At 41.7% G+C, this 25226-nt stretch overlaps 1 protein-coding gene across 2 annotated transcripts in view; it reads left to right on the top strand.

Moving 5' to 3' along the window:
* Window positions 1–25226, top strand: part of PRKX (protein kinase X-linked) — a 92355-nt gene that overhangs the window by 39880 nt on the left and 27249 nt on the right. For both annotated transcript variants that reach the window (XM_037824640.1, XM_037824638.1), the window contains exon 3: window positions 13570–13833. In XM_037824640.1, coding sequence (XP_037680568.1) covers window positions 13570–13833 — 264 coding nt within the window. The remainder of the gene's footprint in view (window positions 1–13569; window positions 13834–25226) is intronic.

Here is a 25226-nt window from a genome sequence, read left to right as displayed (position 1 = left end):
TCCACCTTATTCACACACCATTCGGCACTGTTAGTTATTCTCACATCTTGCTACCAACGCCCCTGTTCATTTCCAAACATTTAAGTTCATCCTAATTGAACATTCTGCTCATACTAAGCAAGAGCATCTACATTTCTTCCACAAGGCAGGAGGGAGAGTCAAAGAAGGTAGAGAGGCAAAAGAAAGAGGAAACAAAAAAATGACAGCTAGGAAGCAGCAAAAGGAAAAATAAACTTAAACCAAAGTAGAATAAAGAATCAGACAATACCACCAATGTCAAGTGTCTAACATGCCTCCCCTATCCCCCCTTCTTATCTGCATTCACCTTGGTATATCACCTTTGTTACATTAAAGGAAGCACAATACAATGATTCTATTAGTTACAGTCTCTAGTTTATGCTGATTGCATCCCTCCCCCAATGCCTCCCCATTTTTAACACCTTGCAAGGTTGACATTTGCTTGCTCTCCCTCGTAAAAGAACATATTTGTACATTTTATCACAATTGTTGAATACTCTAGATTTCACCAAGTTACACAGTCCCAGTCTTTATCTTTCCTCCTTTCTTCTGGTGTCTCACATGCTCCCCATCTTCCTCTCAACCGTATTCATAGTTACCTTTGTTTAGTGTACTTACATTGTGCTACCATCTCCCAAAATTGTGTTCCAAACCACACACTCCTGTCTTCTATCACCCTGTAGTGCTCCCTTTAGTATTTCCTGTAGGGCAGGTGTCTTGTTCACAAAGTCTCTCATTGTCTGTTTGTCAGAAAATATTTTGAGCTCTCCCTCATATTTGAAGGACAGCTTTGCTGGATACAGGATTCTTGGTTGGTGGTTTTTCTCTTTCAGTATCTTAAATATATCACTCCACTTCCTTCTTGTCTCCATGGTTTCTGCTGAGAGATCCGCACATAGTCTTATTAAGCTTCCTTTGTATGTAATGGATCGCTTTTCTCTTGCTGCTTTCAGGATTCTCTCTTTGTCTTTGACATTTGATAATCTGATTATTAAGTGTCTTGGCGTAGGCCTATTCAGATCTCTTCTGTTTGGAGTACGCTGCGCTTCTTGGATCTGTAATTTTATGTCTTTCATAAGAGATGGGAAATTTTCATTAATTATTTCCTCTATTATTGCTTCTGCCCCCTTTCCCTTCTCTTCTCCTTCTGGGACACCAATGATACGTACATTATTGTACTTTGTTTCATCCTTGAGTTCCCGGAAACATTGCTCATATTTTTTCATTCTTTTCTCCATCTGCTCCTTTGCGTGTAGGCTTTCAGGTGTTTTGTTCTCCAGTTCCTGAGTGTTTTCTTCTGCCTCTTGAGATCTGCTGTTGTATGTTTCCATTGTGTCTTTCATCTCTTGTGTTGTGCCTTTCATTTCCATAGATTCTACTAGTTGTTTTTTTGAACTTTTGATTTCTGCTGTATACATGTCCAGTGCTTCCTTTACAGCCTCTATCTCTTTTGCAATATCTTCTCTAAACTTTTTGAATTGATTTAGCATTAGTTGTTTAAATTCCTGTATCTCAGTTGAAGTGTACGTTTGTTCCTTTGACTGGGCCATAACTTTGTTTTTCTTAGTGTAGGTTGTAATTTTCTGTTGTCTAGGCATGGTTTCCTTGGTTATCCAAATCAGGTTTTCCCAGACCAGAACAGGCTCAGGTCCCAGAAGGAAGAAATATTCAGTATCTGGTTTCCCTGCGGGTGTGTCTTAGAAAATTGCTCCACCCTTTGATGCCTCGGGTCACTGTGCTTTTCTGCCCAGCAGGTGACGCCTGTTAGCCTATAATTCTTGACTGGTGTGAGGAGGTATGGCCGTGTTCCCCCAGGCTCTGGGGTCTGGTTCTGAATGGAAAGGGCCCCACCCCTTTCCTCCCAGAGAAGAGAGACCCCTCAGGTGGAGGTCATTAGCATTTCAATGGTCTTGTTCTCTGCTTGTGGTGTCTCCACCCTTCCTGGAGTCACAGCCCTGGAAACTGAAAATGACTGGGGCTTTCTCCACTGAGCCCAAAAAGAAACAGATAGTCCCCTTCAGACCCGGTCCAAGGAGATCCTCCGGCTCTCCCAGGTCAGTCGTCACCCAAAGCCTCTGTCTGTTTTTTGGGGCTGCGTACCTGTAGTGAGCAGTTCACACTCGCTACTTAAAACCCCAGTTGGAGCTCAGCTGAGCTGTATTCGCTTGCTGGGAGAGAGCTTCTCTCTGGCACCACGCGGCTCCGCAGCTGGGGCTATGGGGGAGGGGGTCTCCCGACCTGGTTCCGCAGGTTTTACTTACAGATTTTATGCTGTGTTCTCGGGCATTCCTCCCAATTCAGGTTGGTGTATGATGAATGGATGGTCTCGTTTGTCCCCCCGCAGTTATTCTGGATTATTTACTAGTTGTTTCTGGTTTTTTGTAGTTGTTCCAGGGGAACTACTTAGCTTCCACTCCTCTCTATGCCGCCATCTTGCCCGAGCCTGGGTTGTATTTTAAAATGGCTTTCTCCAAAATGTCTCTGAGCTTCTGTCTCTCTTAGCTTCTCTCTCTCAGCCTCTGTGCATCCTTGCTTCTTTCTCCCAGGGCATTTCTCTCTAAGTATCTGGGTGTCCTCATTTAACTTCTCCAGCGCCAACTCTAGGCTTCATCTCTTAGCTTAGGATCTTCAAACATCTCCCAGTGTCTCCAAGAGTCAGCAAGCATCTGGGTCTGTGTTGGCTCTTAGCTTCTCTCTTAAATACTCCAGTGAACTAATCAAGACCCACCCTGAATGGGTGGGGTCTCACCTCCATGGAAGTAACCTAATCAAAACTCACCCCCAGCTGGGTGAGTCACAGCTCCATGGGAACACCATCAAAAAGTTCTACCCAACAAGACTGGGTTAAAAGATCATGGCTTTTCTGGGATCTGTAACAGTTTCAAATCAGCACATTAAAGGAACTTTAGATATCCTCAGGGAGAATATAGTCAGTTATTTGGGAAAGCGTATAGGGAGCTCCTTTAAAATTTCTTCACTGATTTTGACCAATATTTGTTTCCCAGTATCGAAGTAATAGCACACAATACCAAGGCAAGCCTGACCGTTCATTGCTCTCATGAAATGATTTGGACCTAAAGGAATGATTGTCAACACAGGTTGCTTTAAAGACTTAATGGTAATATAAATTTCCAAGTGTCCTTTATCCAGAAAGATGGAAAACGAGCTTGTCTATTCAGTGGCCTGCTAACAATAGATCTGTGAGCATGCTGGGGTCTTATTATGGTGGATTTATAGTGTTCTTGCTTTTTCTGAGCAGTCTCCCTTAAACCTTGCGCTTAAAGTTAACCTAGTAGAGTCAGGCACTCGGAGCTCTCTGTCTATAGCAATGAAGAGAACCCTGTATCCCGACAGCCCCATCCATAGATAGGATGCCGAAGGGTCTCCAAAGTGACGAGGGGCACGTTTTAGTGAGATAACACCGTTAGCGAGGAAGGTATTTAATCCCTCCAGATGTGCAGTTTCTTTCCTAAATGTGAGCCACTTAACCTGACATCTGCTTTAAATATTATCTAAAACACTGAGCTCGCGTTGATCACATTTTGTAAAACAAAATGGTAGGCTGATGAAGACAAGTACTGGGTGGAGCCCTGACTTTGGAGTTTGAAATTATGCTGTGATGATTTGGCAAGTTCATGTGTGGCATTATCCGAGCTACGTCTTTGAACTTGATAAGTTGTTCTCAGTGGCATCCTAAAATTCTGTTTGCCCTTACTTTGCTGCTGCACATCTTATTAAATCTCTGAGCTGTGAGCTCGCTGTTCCTTTTAGCTCAAATGGGGCCTTAGAGCCTTTTGTGTCATCTAAAAAGTCTTGACATGCTCCGACTCAGTCAGATTCTACTTTTGCTTTTCACCCCTTCCCATTTAATTCCTCTCTTATTTCTGACTTTGTAATAGCAACATCCATCTTTTTTTTTAATAGAAGAAAATGCTGCTAAAGCTTCATTGGTTTTTGTTGATGTTGAAGAGGACCTAGAGTTGATTTTCCTTACAAATTACTTTTTTTTCTCATCTTAAGTTTTAGAGGAAAATATGGTGTACTTTGGAGACAGAGTTTGGAAACCTTTGTCTGACTGATGCTTTAGCAGGTGCATGGATGGGAAGGGGGAGATCCTTTATAGAGATTTTTGCTTCAAATCTGCTGTTCCATTTGGTAGCAATTCTTCAAGAAACAGGTACAATGAAGGTTTTGCTTTCCCAGTAGTTACCCAGGCTCCTGCTCACAGATCTGATAGTTTAATAGATATAAAAATAGAGCCCAATGAGTTTTTGCGTTGTATTTTGCCAGCTAGAGGGCTTTCTCTGCACAGTGATGAAGTTGAAACAGTCACTGATTGCCAGGCAGCAATTTTGGGAATTGCTTCCTTTTGCCTGTTAGAGGTGTGCTTTGCTGCCTGCGATGAGGTAGAATTGGTAAAGTATTAATTGAAAATCATCTTCACCCTGGATCGCTATCATGCTTTGGGGGTGGGGAAGCAATGCTAGGCTGTTAACCACTTGAGATGATGGGGGACCCTGTGTGCTGACATTTTCTGTGGTCCAATTATAATGCTGGCTTGATTTATGCCGAGATGGTAAAGAATGGATTGAATTATTAAAAGTATCCATTGTCTCCACCTCTAACAGTTTTTAGTCTTGGACTTCTGCTCTGATGGCAATGCAGGTCAGAGTTTCCCAGCCTCAGCACTGTGGACATTTCAGGCTGGATAATTCTTGGTTTGGGGGGGGCTGTCCTGGTCATTGTAGGGTGTTGAGAAGCATCCTGGCTTCCACTCACTTGATGCCAGGAGCATCCCTCACTTGCAACAACCAAAAACATCTCCAGTCATTGCCTTGTGTCCCCTAGGGGACAGGTTGGGAACCCCAGTTATGGTAGAGGCAACAGAGATGGATGGACTAGAATGTGGGGCCACTTTTCCCTTTCCTGACCCACCCAGCCCCTCACCTGGGAGCCTCATTCTCCTGTCTATTCTCTTGGCAGGGTGATTAGCCTATCCACCAGATTATTGATTCCAGTGCCCTATAATTTGTTGCAAAGTAGCAAAGCCAGGTCGGGCAATGGATTTGGTTTGCCGCCACCATATTTTATTGGCTTTCTGTAACAGTGTTGGGCCAGACTGATATGACAGCTTGTATCTTCATGTAGAGGAATTCATGACTTAAATCTCCTCTTTGGGGATAGCCACTGTGTCCTTAGTTTAATGGAAAGATCTTTGAATATGTCCATATGCTTGTGTCTCATCTCAGTCATCACTGGTTCTTGGAAGGGTAGTTAGTAAAATTGCTACTTTGCTTTCCTGATAGTTAAGGAGAAAAGAGCAATGCATTCTGCATTCTCCTACAGTTATAAGTTGTCCCCTCTTGCTTTGCTGTTTAAAAACAAAAGTCTAGAAATAGCTCTTCTGCTTTCATCACTGCTTGCAAAGAACAGATGTGAAAGCATGAAAGAAACCACAGCCCAATCTCTGTTCCTTGTCCAAAAATGATGAAGCTTATGCTTGAATTTTTGGGGGCAAGATGGTCACGTGAAAGGGAGATTTAAATTCTTGTGATAGAGTAAGAGTTGAAGTGTTCTGGGTGATGCATTCAGGTGGATAAAAGACACAGGGTCGTAGATAGATACAAAGCTTTCTTGGTGATTCTCACCTTCAGGAGATCTCAGCAGGATTCGAAGAGACACAAAGATAAGTTGTAGGGAGTCACCTCTATAGGACAGGAGATGAGGTGGTCTGGTTGCTTAAACAAGAAGGAATTTGTTGGCTGAAGGTTGGCAGGAGGGGTTGGATCATTCTAGACGGCGGATGGCACAGAAGTCATGAATGACTCAGGGATCGTGGAGCAAGGCATGGAGCTCAAGGAGGGCAGGCAGAGGTGACATCATCATGTATGTAATTTAGAGGACAGGAGAAATGGGAGACCAGCCAGGGGACTTCTGGGGTGGGTTGATGGGAGAGGACAGACGTACGGCATTTGGGTGACAATGGACAGGTAAGAGCCTAAGGCTCCTGTCTCCTTCCCAGAGGGAGTAGAAAGAGCTGACACCTTGCCCGGCTTGCACAGCTTTGTGTTTGGGGTGCTATGCACCAAGGAAGTTCGAGGGGACAGAGAGTGGATTCCAGCTTGGGGTTGTTGGAGCGGAACTGAGCTGCAGGCAGTCATCTCAGGAGAGAACACTTCCTGGAGAGAAACTGAGCCTTCTTTTGTCGGGAACCATCCGCTGGAACCACAGAGGGAGGGGACCCTCGGGGCCAGGAGTGGGAGGAGATGGTGGTGAGTCCTGATGTTCGTGGTGGGTGTGGGGCTTGCAGAACAAGTTCCAGTCACCGTTGGGAAGGAATTGGCATCACTGGGGCAGGTTGGAAACTAGAGGCAGTGGTCCAGAGCCTCAGGTTGCAGAAAGACCCAGCAAGAGGAGATAGTCACACGGGTGACTTTTTTGTTTTGTTTTCTTTTTGTTATGGCAAAAGAAGAGCTTTCTTGGAGCATTGAAGAAAGTGTTACCAACTTTGAATGAGTGGTTTCCCAATTAGTGAGCTGAGGTAATGTGCTAATTTGAAGCTCCATGGAATAGTAGCCCTCACTTTGTTTTGTTTTGGAAACAAAAGACAGCAGTTCAGGCTTAAAAATAGAAAGTCTTAAAAATGGAAAGTGAGAACTGCTCAGATCTGAGGTTACCAGTATCCTGGTGTTGGAAAACTTCCTTGGAGTTCTCATTCATAGTTAACTACGACTTTTTTTTTTCCTATTCATAGATTCATAGATTAATGTGTACACTTGAATACCTTTTTAATATACAATTGCATTTTTTCATGCTCGCAGAGTAAGTTTATGCATTTCAACTTTTGTTTATCTGCTTGCATCCTGTGCTTTCCTTTCCCCCATGGCCAGATAACCATGTTTGGTAGCCTGGTATGGCTCCTTCTGAACTTTTTTCTGTGTTTAAAAAGCCATCTACATGCGCGCGCACGCACACACACACACACACACACACGTCCATGCGATTTTGGCATCATCATGGCATATTATACACACTTTTTTGCATCTTACTTTTTTCACCTAAACTTCAAGAATATCCTTCTTGGGTGGTTTTGGATAATGTCATCTCATCTAAATTACTTACATGATGTAGTCACCCTGCCCATCCTTCTTGATCTCAGACTCTTGCCCTGGACACCCTTCAAGCTATTCCCCGCATAGAAAAATCTTCCCCTCACCTCTTTTCAACCATCAGGGTCCTACTCCTTCTTGAGAATTGTGCTTAAGACCTTCCAGTGGTCAAGAAAGGCAGAGGTGAGGCCAGGTAATCTGGCCACACCTTGGAGTGCAACGCAGTGTCACAGAGGATGGGAAAGTGGATGTGGAGTTGAGCACAAGCCTGTAGGTGGGGACGTGAGCTGTGAGCACATGTCCGAGCTCCCCATTCACAATTCCCATAGATCCACCATTGGGAAACAGCAGCCTCTCCCTGGTGTCCCCTCTTCCCTGGTCTCTCTCCCTTCTCATCCAACATGGTACCCAAGACTCCCAAGTTAAACTTCTACTCAGACCCGTGCCATCTGAATCTCAGCCTTTTGGGTCCAACTCACTCCTTGTCAGTTCTGTTTGGATGCCTCACGGGAAGCTCAGATTCATCATGTCCAAAAATAAATTCTTATCCTTCCTCCTTGCGTTCCCAACCCAATCAGTTCCTCCTTTCAACTTCCCCATTTCATAAATGGCTATTTCAGTTCTCTGGCCCCACGTGGGTGCCATTTTTGATTCCCACTCCTTTCCTTCTTTTTAATTCTAGCCTGAAGTCCTGCCCTCTCCAACTCTAAAACACATCTCCAAAGTCTGTCTGCTTTAATCACATCTGTACAAGTGTCACCATCATCCCAGTCTCCTGACCTCTCCAGATAACTAGTGGTCTTCCCACGTCACATTCTGTCCTCCAGTAGCAGCCGGGAGGCATCTTTCTGCAATGGAGACCAGCCTTTGTCATCCTCCATTTTCAAACTCCATCAGTGGTTTCCACCTTTAGCCATCAGATAGAATATATCCTCTTTGCCACAGTCTCCAAGGCTCCAGGGTTTGTTCCATGCTTCAATTTCCAACCCACTTTCTTGGCCCTTGTCTCGGCATCCTAGGGCTACTGTAAGAAGTCGTGTGGCTCAGAATAATAGAAATTCATTCTCTCACAGTTCTGGGGGCAGAAGTTCAAAATCAAGCTGTCTGCAGGGCCACACTCCCTCTGAAACCTGTAGGGGAGGCTCCTTCTTTGCCTCTCTCTTGGGTTCTGGAGTTTGCCAACCATCCGTGGCACTCCTTGGCTTGCAGCTACAGCTCTTCAGTCTCCACCTCCGTTGACACATGGCCTTCTCCCCTCTGCATGTGTCTTCCTCTTCTCATGAGGACACTAGCCATACTGGATTAAGGAACCACCTTACACCAACACGTCCTCATCTTAACCAGTTATATCTGCCGAGACCCTATTTCAATCTAAGGTGACATTCTGATGGGTTGAGGGTCAGAACTCCATCCTGTCATTTTGGGGAGCACACGTTAACCATTGCAACCCTCCCAGTCCTTCTTTGCACTCTATCCATCCTTGTAGAGAAACGTCTCGCCTCCAGATCCAGCATTTCACATGCTCTTGCAAGACTCACCCCAGCCATCCTTCTGTGTTTCTTTTTTAGTTTCTTCTCCCCTTCTGCCTCAGAATCTCCAAGGATGGTCAATACAAGACCTGGCTTGGCAATTACTGTATACCCCATAGGTTGCTTTGCACATAGTGGGTCCTCCTTAAATATTGATCCTGATGAAGGAAAGATTATGGAGTTTGATAAATGATTTAGTTCATGAATTATGGACTGATCTTGGTCAAGTGAGACCAGCAGACACAGTGAGTTTTAAGCCCAGAACTGGCTTCCTTTTCTCAGAACAGTTGTGGTAAACCCTCTCTGCTTTTGCCCTTGAACTTTTAATTTTTTGAAGACTTGTTGCAAGGCAGGAGTACTGAATTAATGAGAATTATTTGACTGGTGGATTGTCTGTTACAATCAATCCTGTTTCTAAACTTCTAAACTCAGATTTTAATTCATTTGTGGCCATTTAGACTCAACTCTATCAGCTCACAAGTCCCAAAGGGTGACGTGATCCTGGTAAGTTTTGGGAGATAGTAAAGTCAAAATCTCTTTGAACATTTTGGTCCTTCCATTAATAACACCCAACTCTCTTTACAAATTCCACCTGTATAAGAAGAGCCTTTTTGATGGAGATTTGAAGTAAGGATGTGTGAGAAGACTTTTTTTTCTTACTTGTAATATTTATTTAACTTTACTCATTTGGAGAAGGGCAGGGAATCTAGCTCTTGGGAGTTTTGTTTTTCTCAAAGCAGTATTTTTCCACTGGCTGTGGAGTAACTTATTTGCATCCTGTTACATCTTGAAAAAGCTGATGGGTGTGGATAGAAATGATGTATCTTATGAAGTGCCAGGGACTTTCTTGGGTATTATGTTTTGTTTTGTTTTGTTTTTAATGCATTTTTTTATTGTGAACTTTAACATATATATATATATAAAACAGTGATAACTTTCAAAGAACAATTTAACAAGTAGTTAGAGAACAAATCTCAAAGAATATCTTGGGTCACAGTTCCACAATTTCAGCCATTTCCATTAATGTAAAACACAACATACATACACAAAATGTACAGTTCAACAAGCAGTTATATAGGTAATTTAAAAAATTGTAATGGGTTACAGTTCCACAGTTTCAGTTCTTTCCTTGTTATGCAATATAGGGTATATATAGCAAGATGAAGACTTTCAAAGAACATTTCAATGAGTAGCTATAGAGCAAATTTCAAAGGATGCTACAGATTACAGCTCCACCATGTCATTTACCTCCTTCCAGCTGTTCCAACACCCCGGCATCCAAATATATATATGTATATAAAGTTTCAGTATTCATAGACCTTTGTTCAATCTTATCTTGTTTGTTGCTATCCCTTTCTCTCACTTAATCTCTTTCTCATCTTCAGGAGTGTCCACGCAGTGAGCACCCTAACTTGTTCTTATTGAAAGAGTGTGTCAACAGTATGGGGAAGGGGCTGCATCTGATTGTTGTTCTTAAAGAGGCTGTTGCCTCTGGAATTTAGGACTTGTCTGGCATAGAAACACTCTGGTGGATTTGTTTCTGAGAGATAAAACTATCTTTTATAGAATCTCAGGTAGGGACCTAGGTATTTGGGGACCACTTTTAGTAAGGGCATAACGTTCTGTGACCATTTGGGATGTTGGGTATTATGTCTTATTGTTATTTTATTTGACTTTTCGGGGATACTCATGAGATACTTCCTTCTGTAGAACTATGTATGAAACAAGAGAATCTTCACACAGCCTTAGACATCCACTCAGTAACTTTTCGGTAACATTTGACACTAAACCCTGGCTCTTCCTATATGGATGAAGCTACCCATGGATGACATTGCAACTTTACCTGGAACCCCTTGGTCTCCGGAAGCTCTCTGACCTCCTTTCTGCTGCCTGGAACTCCATAGCATTGTAGGGGACGGACATACTCTGCATACTTACTTGTTGACTCCTTACTCGAGTCCCTGATCTAATCTCCCACCATTGCTGATTCTCTCTGATGTCCCTGAAGGGTGACATTATGCAGCATTGTTTTTAAGAGTTGAGGAAGAATCTGGGAAGGTGATTTTCTTGATCATGGATCAAGGGAGGTAGCTAAATGATATCTGCAAAGACTGGGTTGCATGTGGCAGGATGAGGAGTGTGTGGGTGTGTGTGTGTGCACACCCATGTGTTTAAGCTGGAGAGAGATAGGGCTGTGTGCATTCTCCAACTTTTTCAACCAAATTCACAGTGGTAGGAAATGATAAAGCTGTTGCTTGGAGACACAGTTTTGACCAGGTAAGGTCAAAAAAGTCACACAGAGGTTTATTGTAAACATTCACCAGAAAGTTATTATTTGGACCTTTTAGAACATATGTTTTCCTTGATGTAATGAAATAGTTATTGCTAGGCTCGTTCCCCAAAGCATAGTTTGAGCATATTACATTTGAAATACTACGTGATTATATTGAGAAATTATAGAAAGGGATGGTCTTGCCATAATGCTTATTATGTGAAGCTGAAAAATAGGACATTTGGCCCAATAAAAAGGACTGTCATCTCAACTATAAGAAGACATGTGGAATGTCAGCATCTGGGTAGATCTTTCTAAGTGTGCCAATAAACTACAATAAAAACCCAAAAAAAGAGACGCACTCTTCCTGCTTCCTGAATCATTTTATGCCTCGACACCACAAATCCTAAACTGCTAAGCTACAAAAAGTGATGGGGGATTTGGAGACTGAACACCCCTACAAGTAACTGTCAAAAGGTTACGTGGGAAGATAGCTCCAGCTAGCTCTCTCCAGCAGCTGTCCGTTGGTGGGGTGGCCTCTGGAGTGGGCAAAATCTAGCAGCAAGTTAGAAAAAGAAAGGTGTTTATGCAACCCCTGTTGTTGGGCAGTAGTTCCCAAACTGCCTCATTATTGCAAAGGATCTACAAATTTAAATGTATATATATGACACATATTTTACTAATACATATAAAAATGTAATTAGTAAAAGAAATATTCATTTGAAATTCAAAGAAGTACATTATCTCATTTTTTTTCTTTAATTTGTGCTGACCTTTGGCACAGTAAAGTTATCAGCGTCTATGATTGAATGTTTTTCCTCTCTACAGCCACGTCTTTTGATTTGTTTCTATCATCTCATACATTTTGAACATTTTTGGTCCTCATCATAAAATCACCCAACCCTTTACAAAATCTGTCTCTCTGAGTCTTTTTAATGGGTTAGGGTAGCACACGCTTATTTCTGAGTTCATCTTTATGTCACTACAAGCTGTCTCACCAGATACTTTTCATTTACTTTTCTGAATAGCCCATCTCTGTAGGCAAGGCCATCTGGTCGACCATGTCCCTGGTGGGTATTCTTTTCTGAGGATGGCTGATTTCCTGATTATCCCTGGGTATACCAGGTGAATGCAGCTGGTTGGGTGAGCTTTGGAGGGAAATAGCAATCATGTCATTGTGGTTGGAGAAAAATACAAGGATCCTTGTAGCCCTGACATGTGTGTTGATCTTGGTTAATGTCTGTTTCCATGTGACAGTTCCCAAACATCCGTGATCGTGCTATGGTGGCTCTTATTGGTTGACTCTGTTATATTCTTCTTGCATCATAGGCTTGCTCATGTTTTCTGTTTCCTCCCAAAATCATAGCCCTTAGTTCTAAAGCTTGCTACTTTTCCCATTGTCTCCTTTATGTGAAGACATTCTTTATTCATCAACTCTTACCTCACAAAAATGTTTATTTCTTTTTCTCTCCATTCCCCAAATATATAGCTTCTCTTTGTGCATGTGTAGTAAAATACACTTAACATAAAATTTATCATTAATGGGATTTATTGCATTCACTGTGTTATGCAACCATCACCACTGTCTACTTCCAGAATATTTCCATTACCCCAAAAGGAGATCTCGTACCTTTTAATAGTCATTTCCCTCCCCCCCTCTACCCTGGCAACCACTAATCTACTTTCTGTATCTACAGATTTGATCATTCTGGACATTTCATGTAAATGAATTCATATAGTATGTGGCCCTTTCACTTAGCATATTATTTCGAGGTTCATCCATGTACCATGTGTCAGAACTTCATTCCTTTTTACGGCTAAATAATTTTCCACTGCATGGATATTGCACATTTTGTTTATCCCTTCATCCATTGATCAGTCTTTGGGTTGTTGTACATAATGCTGCTGTGAATATCCATGTATAAGTTTCTGTTTCTTTGTTTTCATTTATTTAAGGTATATAACTAAGAGTAGAATTGTCAGATCATATGTTTACCTATTAGAGGAATGCTCAAAGTGTTTTCCACAGCAGCTACACCATTTTGCGTTCCCATCAGCAATACCCGAGGATCCCAATTTCTTCACATCCTCAACACTTCTTGTTACTTTCCATTTGTTTTATGACCATTCTAGTGTGTGTGAAATGGTATCTCATGGTGATTTTTATTTGCATTTCCCTAATTGCTAAAGATGTTGAGTGTCTTTTCATGTGCTGTTTCTTTTCCTTTAGTTAAAGACTTCTAAAATAGTTTGCAATAAGACTCAGCGTCTTCTCTCTTGCATTCATCTATCTCTCCCCCACATCCCTCCGCTAATAGGGCTCATCAGCCCCTTTGGCAATCTCGTATGAGTCAATGCTTAGAAATTCCTTACTTTGGGCTTTTCAATTGCCAACATTTCCTATCCAGTGTTTGTGATGCAGTATGTTGATTTACTGTAAGTTCCCAGTCTTGATTACGGCATTGAAGCTGCTGAATCCAGTTTGATCCTCAAAGATGTGCATGCTATTAACCCGTTTATTATTCAAACATGACCCTGGCTCTTCCTAACCCCAAGAGCGTGGAATCGTTGCCCATTTGCAACAAGACGCCCATGTGAGCCTCCACGTACACTCATCCATCCTCGCTCTCGCCCCTTGCAGGTTCTGGACGTGCCACGACGAGCGCTTCCTCTACATGCTGATGGAGTTTGTGCCCGGCGGGGAGCTCTTCACCTACCTGCGGAACCGTGGCCGCTTCACCAGCAACACGGGCCTCTTCTACTCCGCGGAGATCGTCTGCGCCATCGAGTACCTGCACTCCAAGGAGATCGTTTACAGGGACTTGAAGCCGGAAAACATATTGCTGGATAAAGAGGGTCACATCAGGCTCACCGACTTCGGATTTGCAAAAAAGCTGGTGGACAGGTAAGATGAACTCTAACTTTGGGTGCATTTGAGGAACCGTGAGGGTCAGTCTGAAGTGTGCTATTGTAAGACAAGGAATTGTTTTTAGCAAATCATTGACCTCACTCTTGCATCCAGCAAAAAAGAAGGTGCATTGCCATTGAGCGGACCCCATTTTAATTGGGCTGGGATCACTGTCGTCATGATGGAGGTCAATAGGAAATCAATCCCACCCATCTCCACCAAGACATCAAATGAAAGGCCCCATTTCCCACTGAGGAACTTACATTGTAAGGGAGTAAGTCTTATCTAAATTTCTTGTATAGACAAAACTATGAAATAGATGTATAGTGGTATGGATGCAAAATATCTTTCTTTAATTATATAGACATCATAAATATATATTCACATATACATATATAAATAAAATATATGTTTATATATTCCTATTATATAATTCCATTATATATATTCATTACATAATACATAATATGTGTATGTGTGTTTTCATTATATATACATAATATACATCTACACACACATATATCCATATACTTGAATGAGAAAAAAATGACTCTTCCTCACTTGCAGGCTGGTAGTTCACCTTCACTTGGGGAAGATGACGGGATGGTCAGCCTTCATTCCCAGGTATCTCAAGTAGCAAAGGTAGATCCAGGTTCTGTGTGAGGCCTGAAGCTTGCACAAATTTTAGAGTCCTTGTTAAGGAAAAAAGATTATATAAGCCACAAATCAAAGTTTGGTGCAAGAAGGAGCTGATGCAGACGAAGGGCCCAAAGCCTAAGTGAACCACGTCCACCTGGTGAAGTACACCATTTGGTTAGTTGTGTCATTACTACCCTTTCTATTGGTTGCCTTGATTACCTGTCCATCCACGTCCCCTGAGGGGCCTCTTTCACATCCCTGTCACCCAGCCCCCACCCCTGCAAATCATCTTTCAATTCCCCTCAACCACAAACACTTTAACGCTTGGGATCTGCTGATTCCATGCCTGGATGACCGATAACTTTTCTTCACTTGTCCTGGCATGGCCTGTCAGATTCTTCCAAATTTCCCACATTTGGTTCTTCCAAATATGCCACCACCCAAAACACTCCATATTTAGCCCCAAACCCTAACAAGAGATGACATCCTATTTCCCTATGATCCAGTTGGCAAATTTGAAAATCTAACATCAATTTTTGTTTCATAAAGAACTGTTAATCTCTGCATACAGTCTCAAATATCTTTGTGCTGATAGACCATCTTAGTTCTAGTCTGCTAGGCTGCCCAAGTGCAGACCATGAAATGGGTTGACTTTTAACGATGGACATTTATTAACTTACAAGCTTACAGTGTCAGGGCTGAGAAAAATGTCCAAATCAAGGCATCATCAGGTGATGCTTTCTCCCTGAAGACTGGCTGCTGGTGATCCTTGGCTTCTCTGCCCACCTGCTGGTCTCTTACTTCTCTTCTGGGTTTTGTTGATTTTGGCTTCTTGCTTCCATTGTGTGCTCCCGCTCTCTCTCTCTCTCTCTCTCTCTCTCTCTCTCTCTCTCTCTCTCTCTCTTCATCCCATTTATAAAGGACTCCAGTAAGAGAATTAAGACCAACCCTAGGCCATGCCTTAACTGAAGTCACCTCATCCAAAGACCCTACTTACAATAGGTTCACACCCAGAGGAATGGATTAGCTTTAAGAACATACTTTTTTGGCGTCCATACAGCTTCAAACCATCACACCGTCTCAGTTTAAAAAGTACAGGTATAAAAAATGTGCTTTCATCAATTGTACCAAATGTTCCACACCAATGCAAGGTATTAATAATAGGGTGGTCTATGAGAATCCTGTATTTATTCATGACTGTCCTGTAAACCCACAACTTCTCTAATAAAGGGGGGAAAAAAGATATTGACCAGCCCAGAGGAGTCAGTTGGAGCCCATTTCCCATAGGAAGTGGACTTTGAAGCCCATCAGTAAACTAGATTCCAGTGCCCCGATGAGTGAGAATCAGGAGGCGATGGTATTGGCGTGGACAGCCTTTTGGTTGAAATTCCTTCTCAGATGTTGCCACTGGTTGAACTGACAGTGGCTAGTGCACTTAACACTTTCTTCTTTCTCTCCAACTATAAATGGCAGGCAGTTGCCCTTTTACTGCCTTACAACAATGTCACCAGGAATGACAGGATTTTTGGAGAAGTGTTTAAACTACCGGGAGGGACTGGTGGTTGCCTCTGTTAATTTCTGGGGACTACTGTTAACACTCGACTGCAAACACGGTGGCTTAAAACAAGGGAAGCTGATTCTCTCCCAGTTCTGGAGGCTGCCTTGTGCTCCTCTAAACCATTTTATTGGTTTATGTTCCTACAAGTTCTGTCACCTTGAGCAGGGCTGTCCATTTAAAATAGCACATGAGGTTATTTTAGATTTTCTAGTAGCCATGCTTTAAAAAGTAAAAGCAAACAAGTGAAGATCATTTTAATAATATAGTTTAATTAAGTCGATAGATCCAAAATATTATCATTTCAACAAGTAATATAAAAATTAGCTTTTTTTTGATACTCAATTTTTGAAATCTAGTAGGTATTTTACACTTTCTAGTACATCTCAATTAGGATACTAAGTTTTCATTAGAAACACTTGATCTTTATTTAGAGTTCATGAAATTAGTTGAAAAAGTAGATTCACATATCCAAGTTCTAAAAATACATGAAAGTTTTTCAATAACTTAATAGTTATAAAATTTAAATTTCAATTAAATGAATTAAATTAAGGTTTAAAGTTGTTTCTCTGGTGAGTGGCTGTGTTTCAAGTGCTCAGAAATTATTTGTGCTGTGGCTTCCATACTGGACAGTGGGTCGAGAAAATACACCTGTCATTGCTTGACAAAGTGGGGTTGGGTGAGGTGATGACTATTCACCCAGCATTTATGAGAAACTCATGCATTTATGAGAAACTATTTTGCAAGCAATTTCACACTAACTGGACTTACTATCCCCTTCGTTGTTTTTAGAAAGGAGCAGTGCCAGTGAGCATTTTATGATGCAGTATTCCTTTAAATTCCATCCAATTTCCCCCCCTTGGAATTTCATGCTACAATTCTAAGAATAAAGCCCATAAAAATGAGATGATTTTTTACATGGAATAATGGAGACTGATGTTTTTATTAAAGTTCGTTTGTAACATTGGTGCTGCCCCCTATTGGCAAAACAAGGTATATTGCTGTATTCTTTATTTTTTAAAATTCCATTTATTTGCAATTTTCATTTAAGCCAACCAAAAATAAACTATCTCATATTTCTCTCTCTGGAAGATAGTTTTGTCAAACAGTGTTACTCCCCAGTTAATCCATTATGTCCATTTAAAAATAATGGAGAAAAATAGAAAAAAATTAACAAACAAACAAATGGATAGTGAAGGTTTAGTATATATAACAACCAAACAATTAATTTGCTTAATTAGCATGCTGAATCTTGGAAAATGGCTCCTTACCATCTTAATATATTGCTTTTACAAGGAGCTGCGTCTTACCCAGTCATGAGTATTGTTTCATTTGTTTTCCAAAAACATTTTTTTTTGTCCTTTTTGTCTTTTTTATTTGACCACTAAGTGTCTTTAATAAAGTATCTCTTCTATCCGAGCTCTGGTGATGTGGGCTCGTGGGTACTTATACTCTTGGGTGCTTGTGTAGCTCAGGATTCAGAAACAGTCATGATTTTTTAATTAAAAATGGAGAGAAATTCCAAGACCCCACAAGAAGGTAAAATACTATTTTTGCCATGAATGCTAAGCTAAATGCTTTTTTTTTAAATTACGAAACCTAGACAAAACACTCTCTGATGGTTTACCGGAAAACAAAAATACAATCGGGATGTTTGTACAGTTCAATGTAAAGGGCTTTCATAAGCCATTATTCTGCTTAAGTCCGTCCCTGCCCTTTCGATAGGTGATGTGCTTGTGGTGTCGCAGATAAAGAGAGTGATAAGTAGGGCTGCAGCTGCTGTGAAAGAGATCCCACCTGCCTATAAGCGAGAGAGACTGGCCCAGAACTCGATGTGGCCATGTCTTCCATTTCCACTCCCCACCCCCCTCTCTCTCTTTTTTATAATTTTGCTAAAATGCACATAACATAAAATTTACCATTTTGGTCATTTCTAAATGCACAGTTCAGTGACTTTCAGTACTTTCACAATGTTGTGCAACCATATTCACTGTCTAGTTCCAGATCATTTTTATCAGCCCAAAAGGAGACCCCACACCCATTAAGCAGTTGTCCCCTTTCCCACCCCCAGCCCCTAAGAACCACCAATCTTGCTGTCTCTATGGATTTGCCTAGTCTAGATATCTCATGTAAATGGGATCATACCATATTTTTATTCTGTGTCTGACTTCTTTCACTGAGCACCATCTTGCAGCATCTATCAGAACTTCACTCCTTTTTATGGCTGAATATTAATTCCACTCTATGGCTGGACCATGTTTTGTCTTTTCACCATTGGTAGACATTTGGATTGTTTCCACTTTTGGGCTGTTTTGAATAGTGCTACTATGAAGATTGGTGTTCATGTTTTTGTTTGAACTCCTTTTTCCAGTTCTTTGGGTATATATCTTAGAGTAGAATTGCTGGGTCATAGGATAATTGTGTTTCACATATTGAGGAGGTGCCAAATGCTTTTCCACAACCCATTTCTCCTTTGCCTTCCCCAAAGCTGAATCTCCTAGAAGGGGTCAGCAAAGTTTCCTTCCCAAATGCATTTTAATATTCAGAGGTTTCTCCAAAGTTAGCAATAACATTTGTTTCAGTTTCCTGTAGCTGCCAGAACGCAATATACCAGAATTGGGTTGGCTTTTAACAATGGGGATTTATTAACTTACAAGTTACAATTCTGAGGCCATGAAAATGTCCAAATTGAGGCTTCAACAAGAGGACACCTTCTTTGAGGAAAAGCTGCTGGTATCCAGGGTTCTTCTGTCACATGGGAAGGCACATGGTGGTAACAGCTGGTCCTTCTCTCCTGGTTCTGGTTTCAATGGCTGTTCAGTTTCTGTGGGTCCTTGCTTCTCCTGGAGCATTTTCTTTTGAAGAAATGCTCTCTCTCCATGAGCTCCCTGAAAGGACTCCAGTAAAGGGTTAAAATCCACCTTGAATAGGGTGGGTCACATCTCCATGGAAACAACCTAATCAAAAGGTCCCACCCAAAACAGATCTGCATGCACAAGAATGGATTAAAAGAAAATGACCTTTTCTGGGGCACACAACAGCTTCAAACTAGCACATTTTTCATCCTTGCTGTCCCATTAGAGATGTCATAGTCACCAACACAGTGTCACATAAGGGTCATGCTTTATGAGTCAGAGTATGAGTTGATAAACTCAAAAAAGTGCTGACAACCCAATAAAACCCTCACCAGACAGAGATGCCAGCTGTTGTCATTATGCAGTCTTCAGTTGAGCCCGTCTGCTGTGCATGACAGTAGCGCTTACGTCTCTCTTTATATTTGTGTCAATAAGCACCGTGGGTTCCTCCCCAAAATGCTTCACAGACAGGGCATAGCCTGGGAAATGCAAAGGATTCCTGGAGCACTCAGAGTCTGTGTGTCTCTGTTCTAGTTTGCTAATGCTGCAGAATGCAAAACACCAGAGATGGATTGGCTTTTATAAAAGGGGGTTTATTTGGCTACACAGTTACAGTCTTAAGGCCATAGAGTGTCCAAGGTAACACATCAGTAATCGGGTACCTTCACTGGAGGATGGCCAATGGTGTCGGGAAAACCTCTGTTAGCTGGGAAGGCACATGGCTGGCGTCTGCTCTGGAGTTCTGGTTCCAAAATGGCTTTCTCCCAGGACGTTCCTCTCTAGCAAGCTTGCTCCTCTTCAAAACGTCACTCACAGCTGCACTGAGTTCCTTCTCTTTGAGTCAGCTCATTTATATGGCTCCACTGATCAAGGCCCACCCTGAATGGGCGGGGCCATGCCTCCATGGGAACATCTCATCAGAGTCATCACCCACAGCTGGGTGAGGCACATTCCAAGCAAATCTAATCAGCACCAAAACGTCTGCCCCACAAGACTACATCAAAGATAATGGCGCTTGGGGGACACAATGCATTCAAACTGGCACAGTCTCTCCCTTCTGCACACACAAAGTAAGAGTTCATCCATTTCCACCTCATCCTTTAACTGATAAGAAATCTGGGGCTCTGAGAGGTGAAATGACTTGCCACATTCCATGACTTCCAAGTGCCAGACTTTCCAACTTCCACTTCTATCCTTTTTCTATTCCCGGGATTGACGGGTGGCTCTGGAGATCACCTGCCCTTTTTGGACCCGAGCTCACCTAGTTTTCAACTGGCAAGCTTGGATGCATTGTTACCATCTCTCGCTCATCTGTGAAATGAGGACATTGTCCCTACCCTGTAGGGTTGGTGGTAAGGAGGGATGGATTGGCTAATTGGAAAGTGTGTCCTTAGAAGAGTTCTTGGTATTTGCTAAGCATTCAGTAGATATTAGCTGCTACTGATTTTATCATCATCACCATCACCACCATCTTCATCACCACCATTGCTATCACCATCACCACCATCATCATCATCATCACCATCACCATCATCCTCACCACCATCACCATCACCATCATCCTCACCACCATCATCCTCACTTACCATCATCATCACCATTACCATCATCATCACTATCACTATCACCACCACCATCACAATCACCATCATCATCGCCATTATACCATCACTATCACCATCATCATCACCACCATCATCATCCTCACCACCATCAGCATCACCATCATCCTCACCACCATCATCCTCACTTACCATGATCATCACCGTTACCATCATCATCACTATCACCATCACCATCACCATCATCCTCACCACCATCATTATCATCACCATTATCATCATCACTATCACTATCACCACCACTGTCACAATCACCATCATCATCATCACCATTATACCATCACTGTCACCATCACCATCATCACCACCATCATCATCATCACCACCACCACCATCACCATCACCATCATCACTTTCATCATTGCCATCATTTTCACCATCATCTTCATCAACAACCTCGCATACTTTTTTGCCCCAGCAAGTTGAGGTCTAAGCTTCAAAGAGTCAGGCTGTGTCCTCAACCCCATTAAAACCATTTGTACCTATTGTTATATAATTTAATATCATGCAAATCGATGTAATAGTGTTGTGAAAACAAAGTCATTTCAAAAAGACAGGGTTGAATGCTTTGGAAGAATTGAGTAAGGTGAGTGGCTAAAAATATTGCTTTCAAATTAGGTTAGGGTGAGACGATGGTCAAAGATTGAGAAAAATCATGAAGAACTAGGAGCAGTACACTCTCAGATTCCTTCAGAAGTATCTTTATATCAACTTGTCACATAAGGGGGGGCAGAAATTGTAGCTATTTATGGTGGTGGTTTATGTAAGAAAGACAAAGCAGAATTCCATCAGTGGAACCAGAGGCAATGCAAGGAACCAAGATTTGAGTTGGGAATCTGTTTTCTGACTTGCTTGCTGTATGACCTTGAGCAGGTTATCTCTAGCATCTGGTTTTCATACCACTAAAATGAGAGTGCCTTACCTTGCAGGGTTGTTGGGGTGATTAAGAAAGACAGCATATGTAAAGAACTTTAAACAGAGTCTGAGACATAGGACACTCTCAAAAAACAGTAATAATGATAGTGTTTATGATATTGATCTTATCATATTATTATTCTATCTAAGGTTTTGGCAATTTGAGATTCTAGAGCTGTTGCAGACAGATTTCTAATTATATTTTACTGGTGCCTCTTGTGAAACATGTTAACCCCATGGTGGATTATCTGGTTTGGGGTTAGGTGTGTGCAACTTGGAGAATGCTTTTACACAATCAGATGTTTTAATTACATCCTTTACTTCCTGCCTAGGCACTCTCCCCACCCAAAACATCTCACCTCTTTTATCTTCCCTCCAGTCCATCTCCAAATAAACTCATAATGGAAGGAAACACATAAGGCATTGTCCATGCTTCGTAAATTCTGCTACAAGGAAATCCTTCTGTCCATTTCTCCCCAGTGAAGCCTCTAAGTTCCTCCACTAGATCTTGGATAGCCAATGTTCTGTGAAAGATGGGCCTCTGGATATTCCATAAGACAATCCCTGCTTAATTATTTTGGGCATCATGGAAGGCAATGGAAGATTGAGAACACCTGGGCAATTTGACATCTATACATTTCAGAGAATCCCGTTTTTAGCTCTTCCTTTCCTTGGAAAACATGGCCTTCTATCCCCAGCTGTAATAGAACTGATAAGAGAGAAAATTGATAATTGCTTGTATCACCTTGCTTTCTCTCCAAAGGCTGAGTAAACAAAAGCAGGGGGGAGCTGGGCTTGTATCATTCACAGCTTAGATGAGCAGTCTCAAAATAACATCCAGGCTGTCCTGTCTGGTTGTGACTTAGTTAGTGCCATCCAAATGTATAGTATCAACATGTGTTCTTAGTACATCCAACAAGGCATTCGGGCTTTGTGCAAGACGGTGATGAGAGGTGTAAGGCTACCTGAGGCAAGTTAGAAACTGGAAACGTATACAACTTGAGGTATTTGCTCCTTACCTAAGACGAAGCCAAAAGAAACTCAGCCTTTCAAGAGGTAAGTGGAGACTCTGCCCTGAAGACAGATACGATTACTTTCCCCCACTTCCACTTGGTCTTTTAATATCAGTTAAGATCCAGACTTCTAGCCAGTTTCATGCAACCTCAAACGAGCTACCAGGTGGGATTCCAGCATTAACTGGCCAATTGGTTGATCATTCTGCAGATTCAACCAACCACAACACAAGTGTCATGGGCTAATATGACCAGGGTGGGCTTTGGGTTGATTCTCTTGGGAGGGAAGGGTGGGGGGGTGTTGCTAAAACCATGGGCATTGAACTCTCAGTTTTAGATTCAAGTGTAGGGAGTGAGAGACTCCTAAGTTTTGAACCATGAGGTTGTTCCCAAGATTGCTTTGTGGATGTTGATGAGTGTTTCCCCATCTCTTGACTCAGGGGATGGCGCTCTTGTCCCTCATCTACACAGAGACCCATGGACAAGTTCATCTGTGGATGGAGCTTCTATTATGGTAGCACAGAATTGAACTCACACTGTGGGGCTTGGGTCATGGGCTGCTTTCCACTCTAGCAAGAGATCTCTTAAAGCCATCTCACTGGTAGACAAAGAGCAGATAATTAAGCCATTTATGAATTCATTAATAAATAACTACATTACACCAATAACCAAGGGAGTGTTAATTTGTAAGATTTAAGAATATTATAAACAAAGCCAGTCCTGTTTGACTTGGATAAATCTAATTTATTAACATCTTCCTCCTCATCCCAGACTACAATATCCTCATTTTTTTTTCTTTTCTTAGAATTCAGTACAAGAATGCCAAGTTTCTGTTTAGTTTAGACTAAAATAGTAAGGTGTAATCTCTGACCCTGATAGCTAATAGTCTCACTAAGATGTAAAAAGGAGCAACTAGGAAAGGATTAAAGAACAGCATTGTGGGGTGGGGATGATGGTTTGTTTGTCATAAAACCAACGTATTGTAAAGTGCATGAGACCCACACAAACTGCATGGAAATTCACGCCATGTTGATGTTAATTTTGCAGGTGTTATTTGGCAAAGTCTTGAGAGAAGAGCAGAAATGTCTCCCGGCTCTTGACAAATGGGTGATTTGGATGTCAAAAATTCAGGTTTTCAAAGAGAGGTTGATCTAGTGATGGTACACAAGATTTATGCATCAGAAACAGAGAAAGTAGTTACAAGGCAGAAAGCAGAACTGAAGGGATGACGAGTGGACCAGATATGTGGGAATTAGGACTCATTTTGAAGAAGAAAGTCCTCAGATTTGGTGACTGATTAGATTATGACCGTTTTCCTTGAGTTGAGGCCATGTGTGTTGTTAGTTTCTGGTTCACATGTAGCATGAGCGAGCCATTCGTCAAAAACTAGACCATGAGCTGTTCAAAAAACAAGAGCCCCAACTTGCCCCAGCTTGGTCATTGTTGGGTTTTGTCTTCATTCTGTGTCTTTTATCTTTCACATGGTACCTGTCATACAGCCACTGCCCAATCAGTATTTGTTGAATAGATGGAGCTTGGCAGCAAGCCAGCCCGTGGGAGACGAAGAGTAAAGAGACAAGTTCTGATCTAGGAATTGGAAATGATGATAAAGTGTCCAAGTGAGCAGATGGTTGGAGAAGGCAGTGCAAGTGTGGGCTCTGAGGCTGAGGACTGAGATTGAGAACACAGCTCTTCCCCTTCTCTCCTGCATGACTTTTGTCAAGTTCCTTCTGGGGGACTGGCTCTTCATTTGTAAATGGGCAGGTTTTATTTACCTGCCCCCAAAATATCACGGTGAACATTTGGTAAGACAGTGTGCAAAAAGAACATCATAGCATAACAGCATATTTCAGGGTTCAGGGAAAGGTTAGTTCTTGATAGCAATGTAGTAATTGTAGTATTATTAGATAGATATGCTTCAGTTCTCAGAAATCAAAGTATACCAAACTATGTATCATCTAATTAGACTTAAGCAAGCCTTACACACTGTAATTCGTGTTAATCCTTCACAAAAACATTCGGAAAGACTTCTAAGAAGGAGATATGGTTCTCCTCCAGGATGCTTTAACATCTCTGTTTCAGTCTCTAAATTATAAATGTGGCTTTGAAAATGAGATGGATCCAGCTAAAATACATTCTTACTATTTTTGTGAAGATTACTGCCGTCTATATGACCCAATACTTCATTATTTTAAAATTACTATTATTAATAAGTTAACACAGCAGCTAACACTAGGAAAGCTAACAATGTGATCAGAACGAGGCTAAACTCTTGACATACATTATTAAGCTAAATCCCTCTATCAGTGAAGAAACAGAGGCATAGTGTTGGATTATCTTTGACAAGTCCAGTGGTTGGAGAGCTGGAGTAGTGTCAGGCTCACTGCTGTGCTCTGAACACATATTGCTTTCTGCAGACAGGTTCATCCGCTGTCAAATGGCATCTTCTATGTCATCAGTTGTTCATCAGTTTAACAAAACCCAAACACCCCCAGGTGTCCCCAAACACAGTCACACAACAAAAGCAACAAATCATTTCACTCTCGTTCATTTGTTGTTCATTAAACACTTACTCCCCCAAATACAGATTTTACTGTATTCACCACTTGGCCATGCACTCTAAAAATATAACCAGTGACAGCCAAGTTTCAAAGGAAAGACAGAGTTTGAAAACTTCTTTGTGCATATGTAGAGATGGTGCCAAACGTAGATGTAGTGGATTTCCAAACCCCCCAATGACTTATTAACATAAGAAACTATGGTGGACTCACATTTTGATTTTAAGGAGAAT

Source organism: Choloepus didactylus (assembly GCF_015220235.1).
Source record: "Choloepus didactylus isolate mChoDid1 chromosome X unlocalized genomic scaffold, mChoDid1.pri SUPER_X_unloc1, whole genome shotgun sequence".
NCBI classification, from domain to species: Eukaryota; Metazoa; Chordata; class Mammalia; order Pilosa; family Megalonychidae; genus Choloepus; species Choloepus didactylus.
This window is presented reverse-complemented; position numbering and strand designations above follow the sequence as displayed.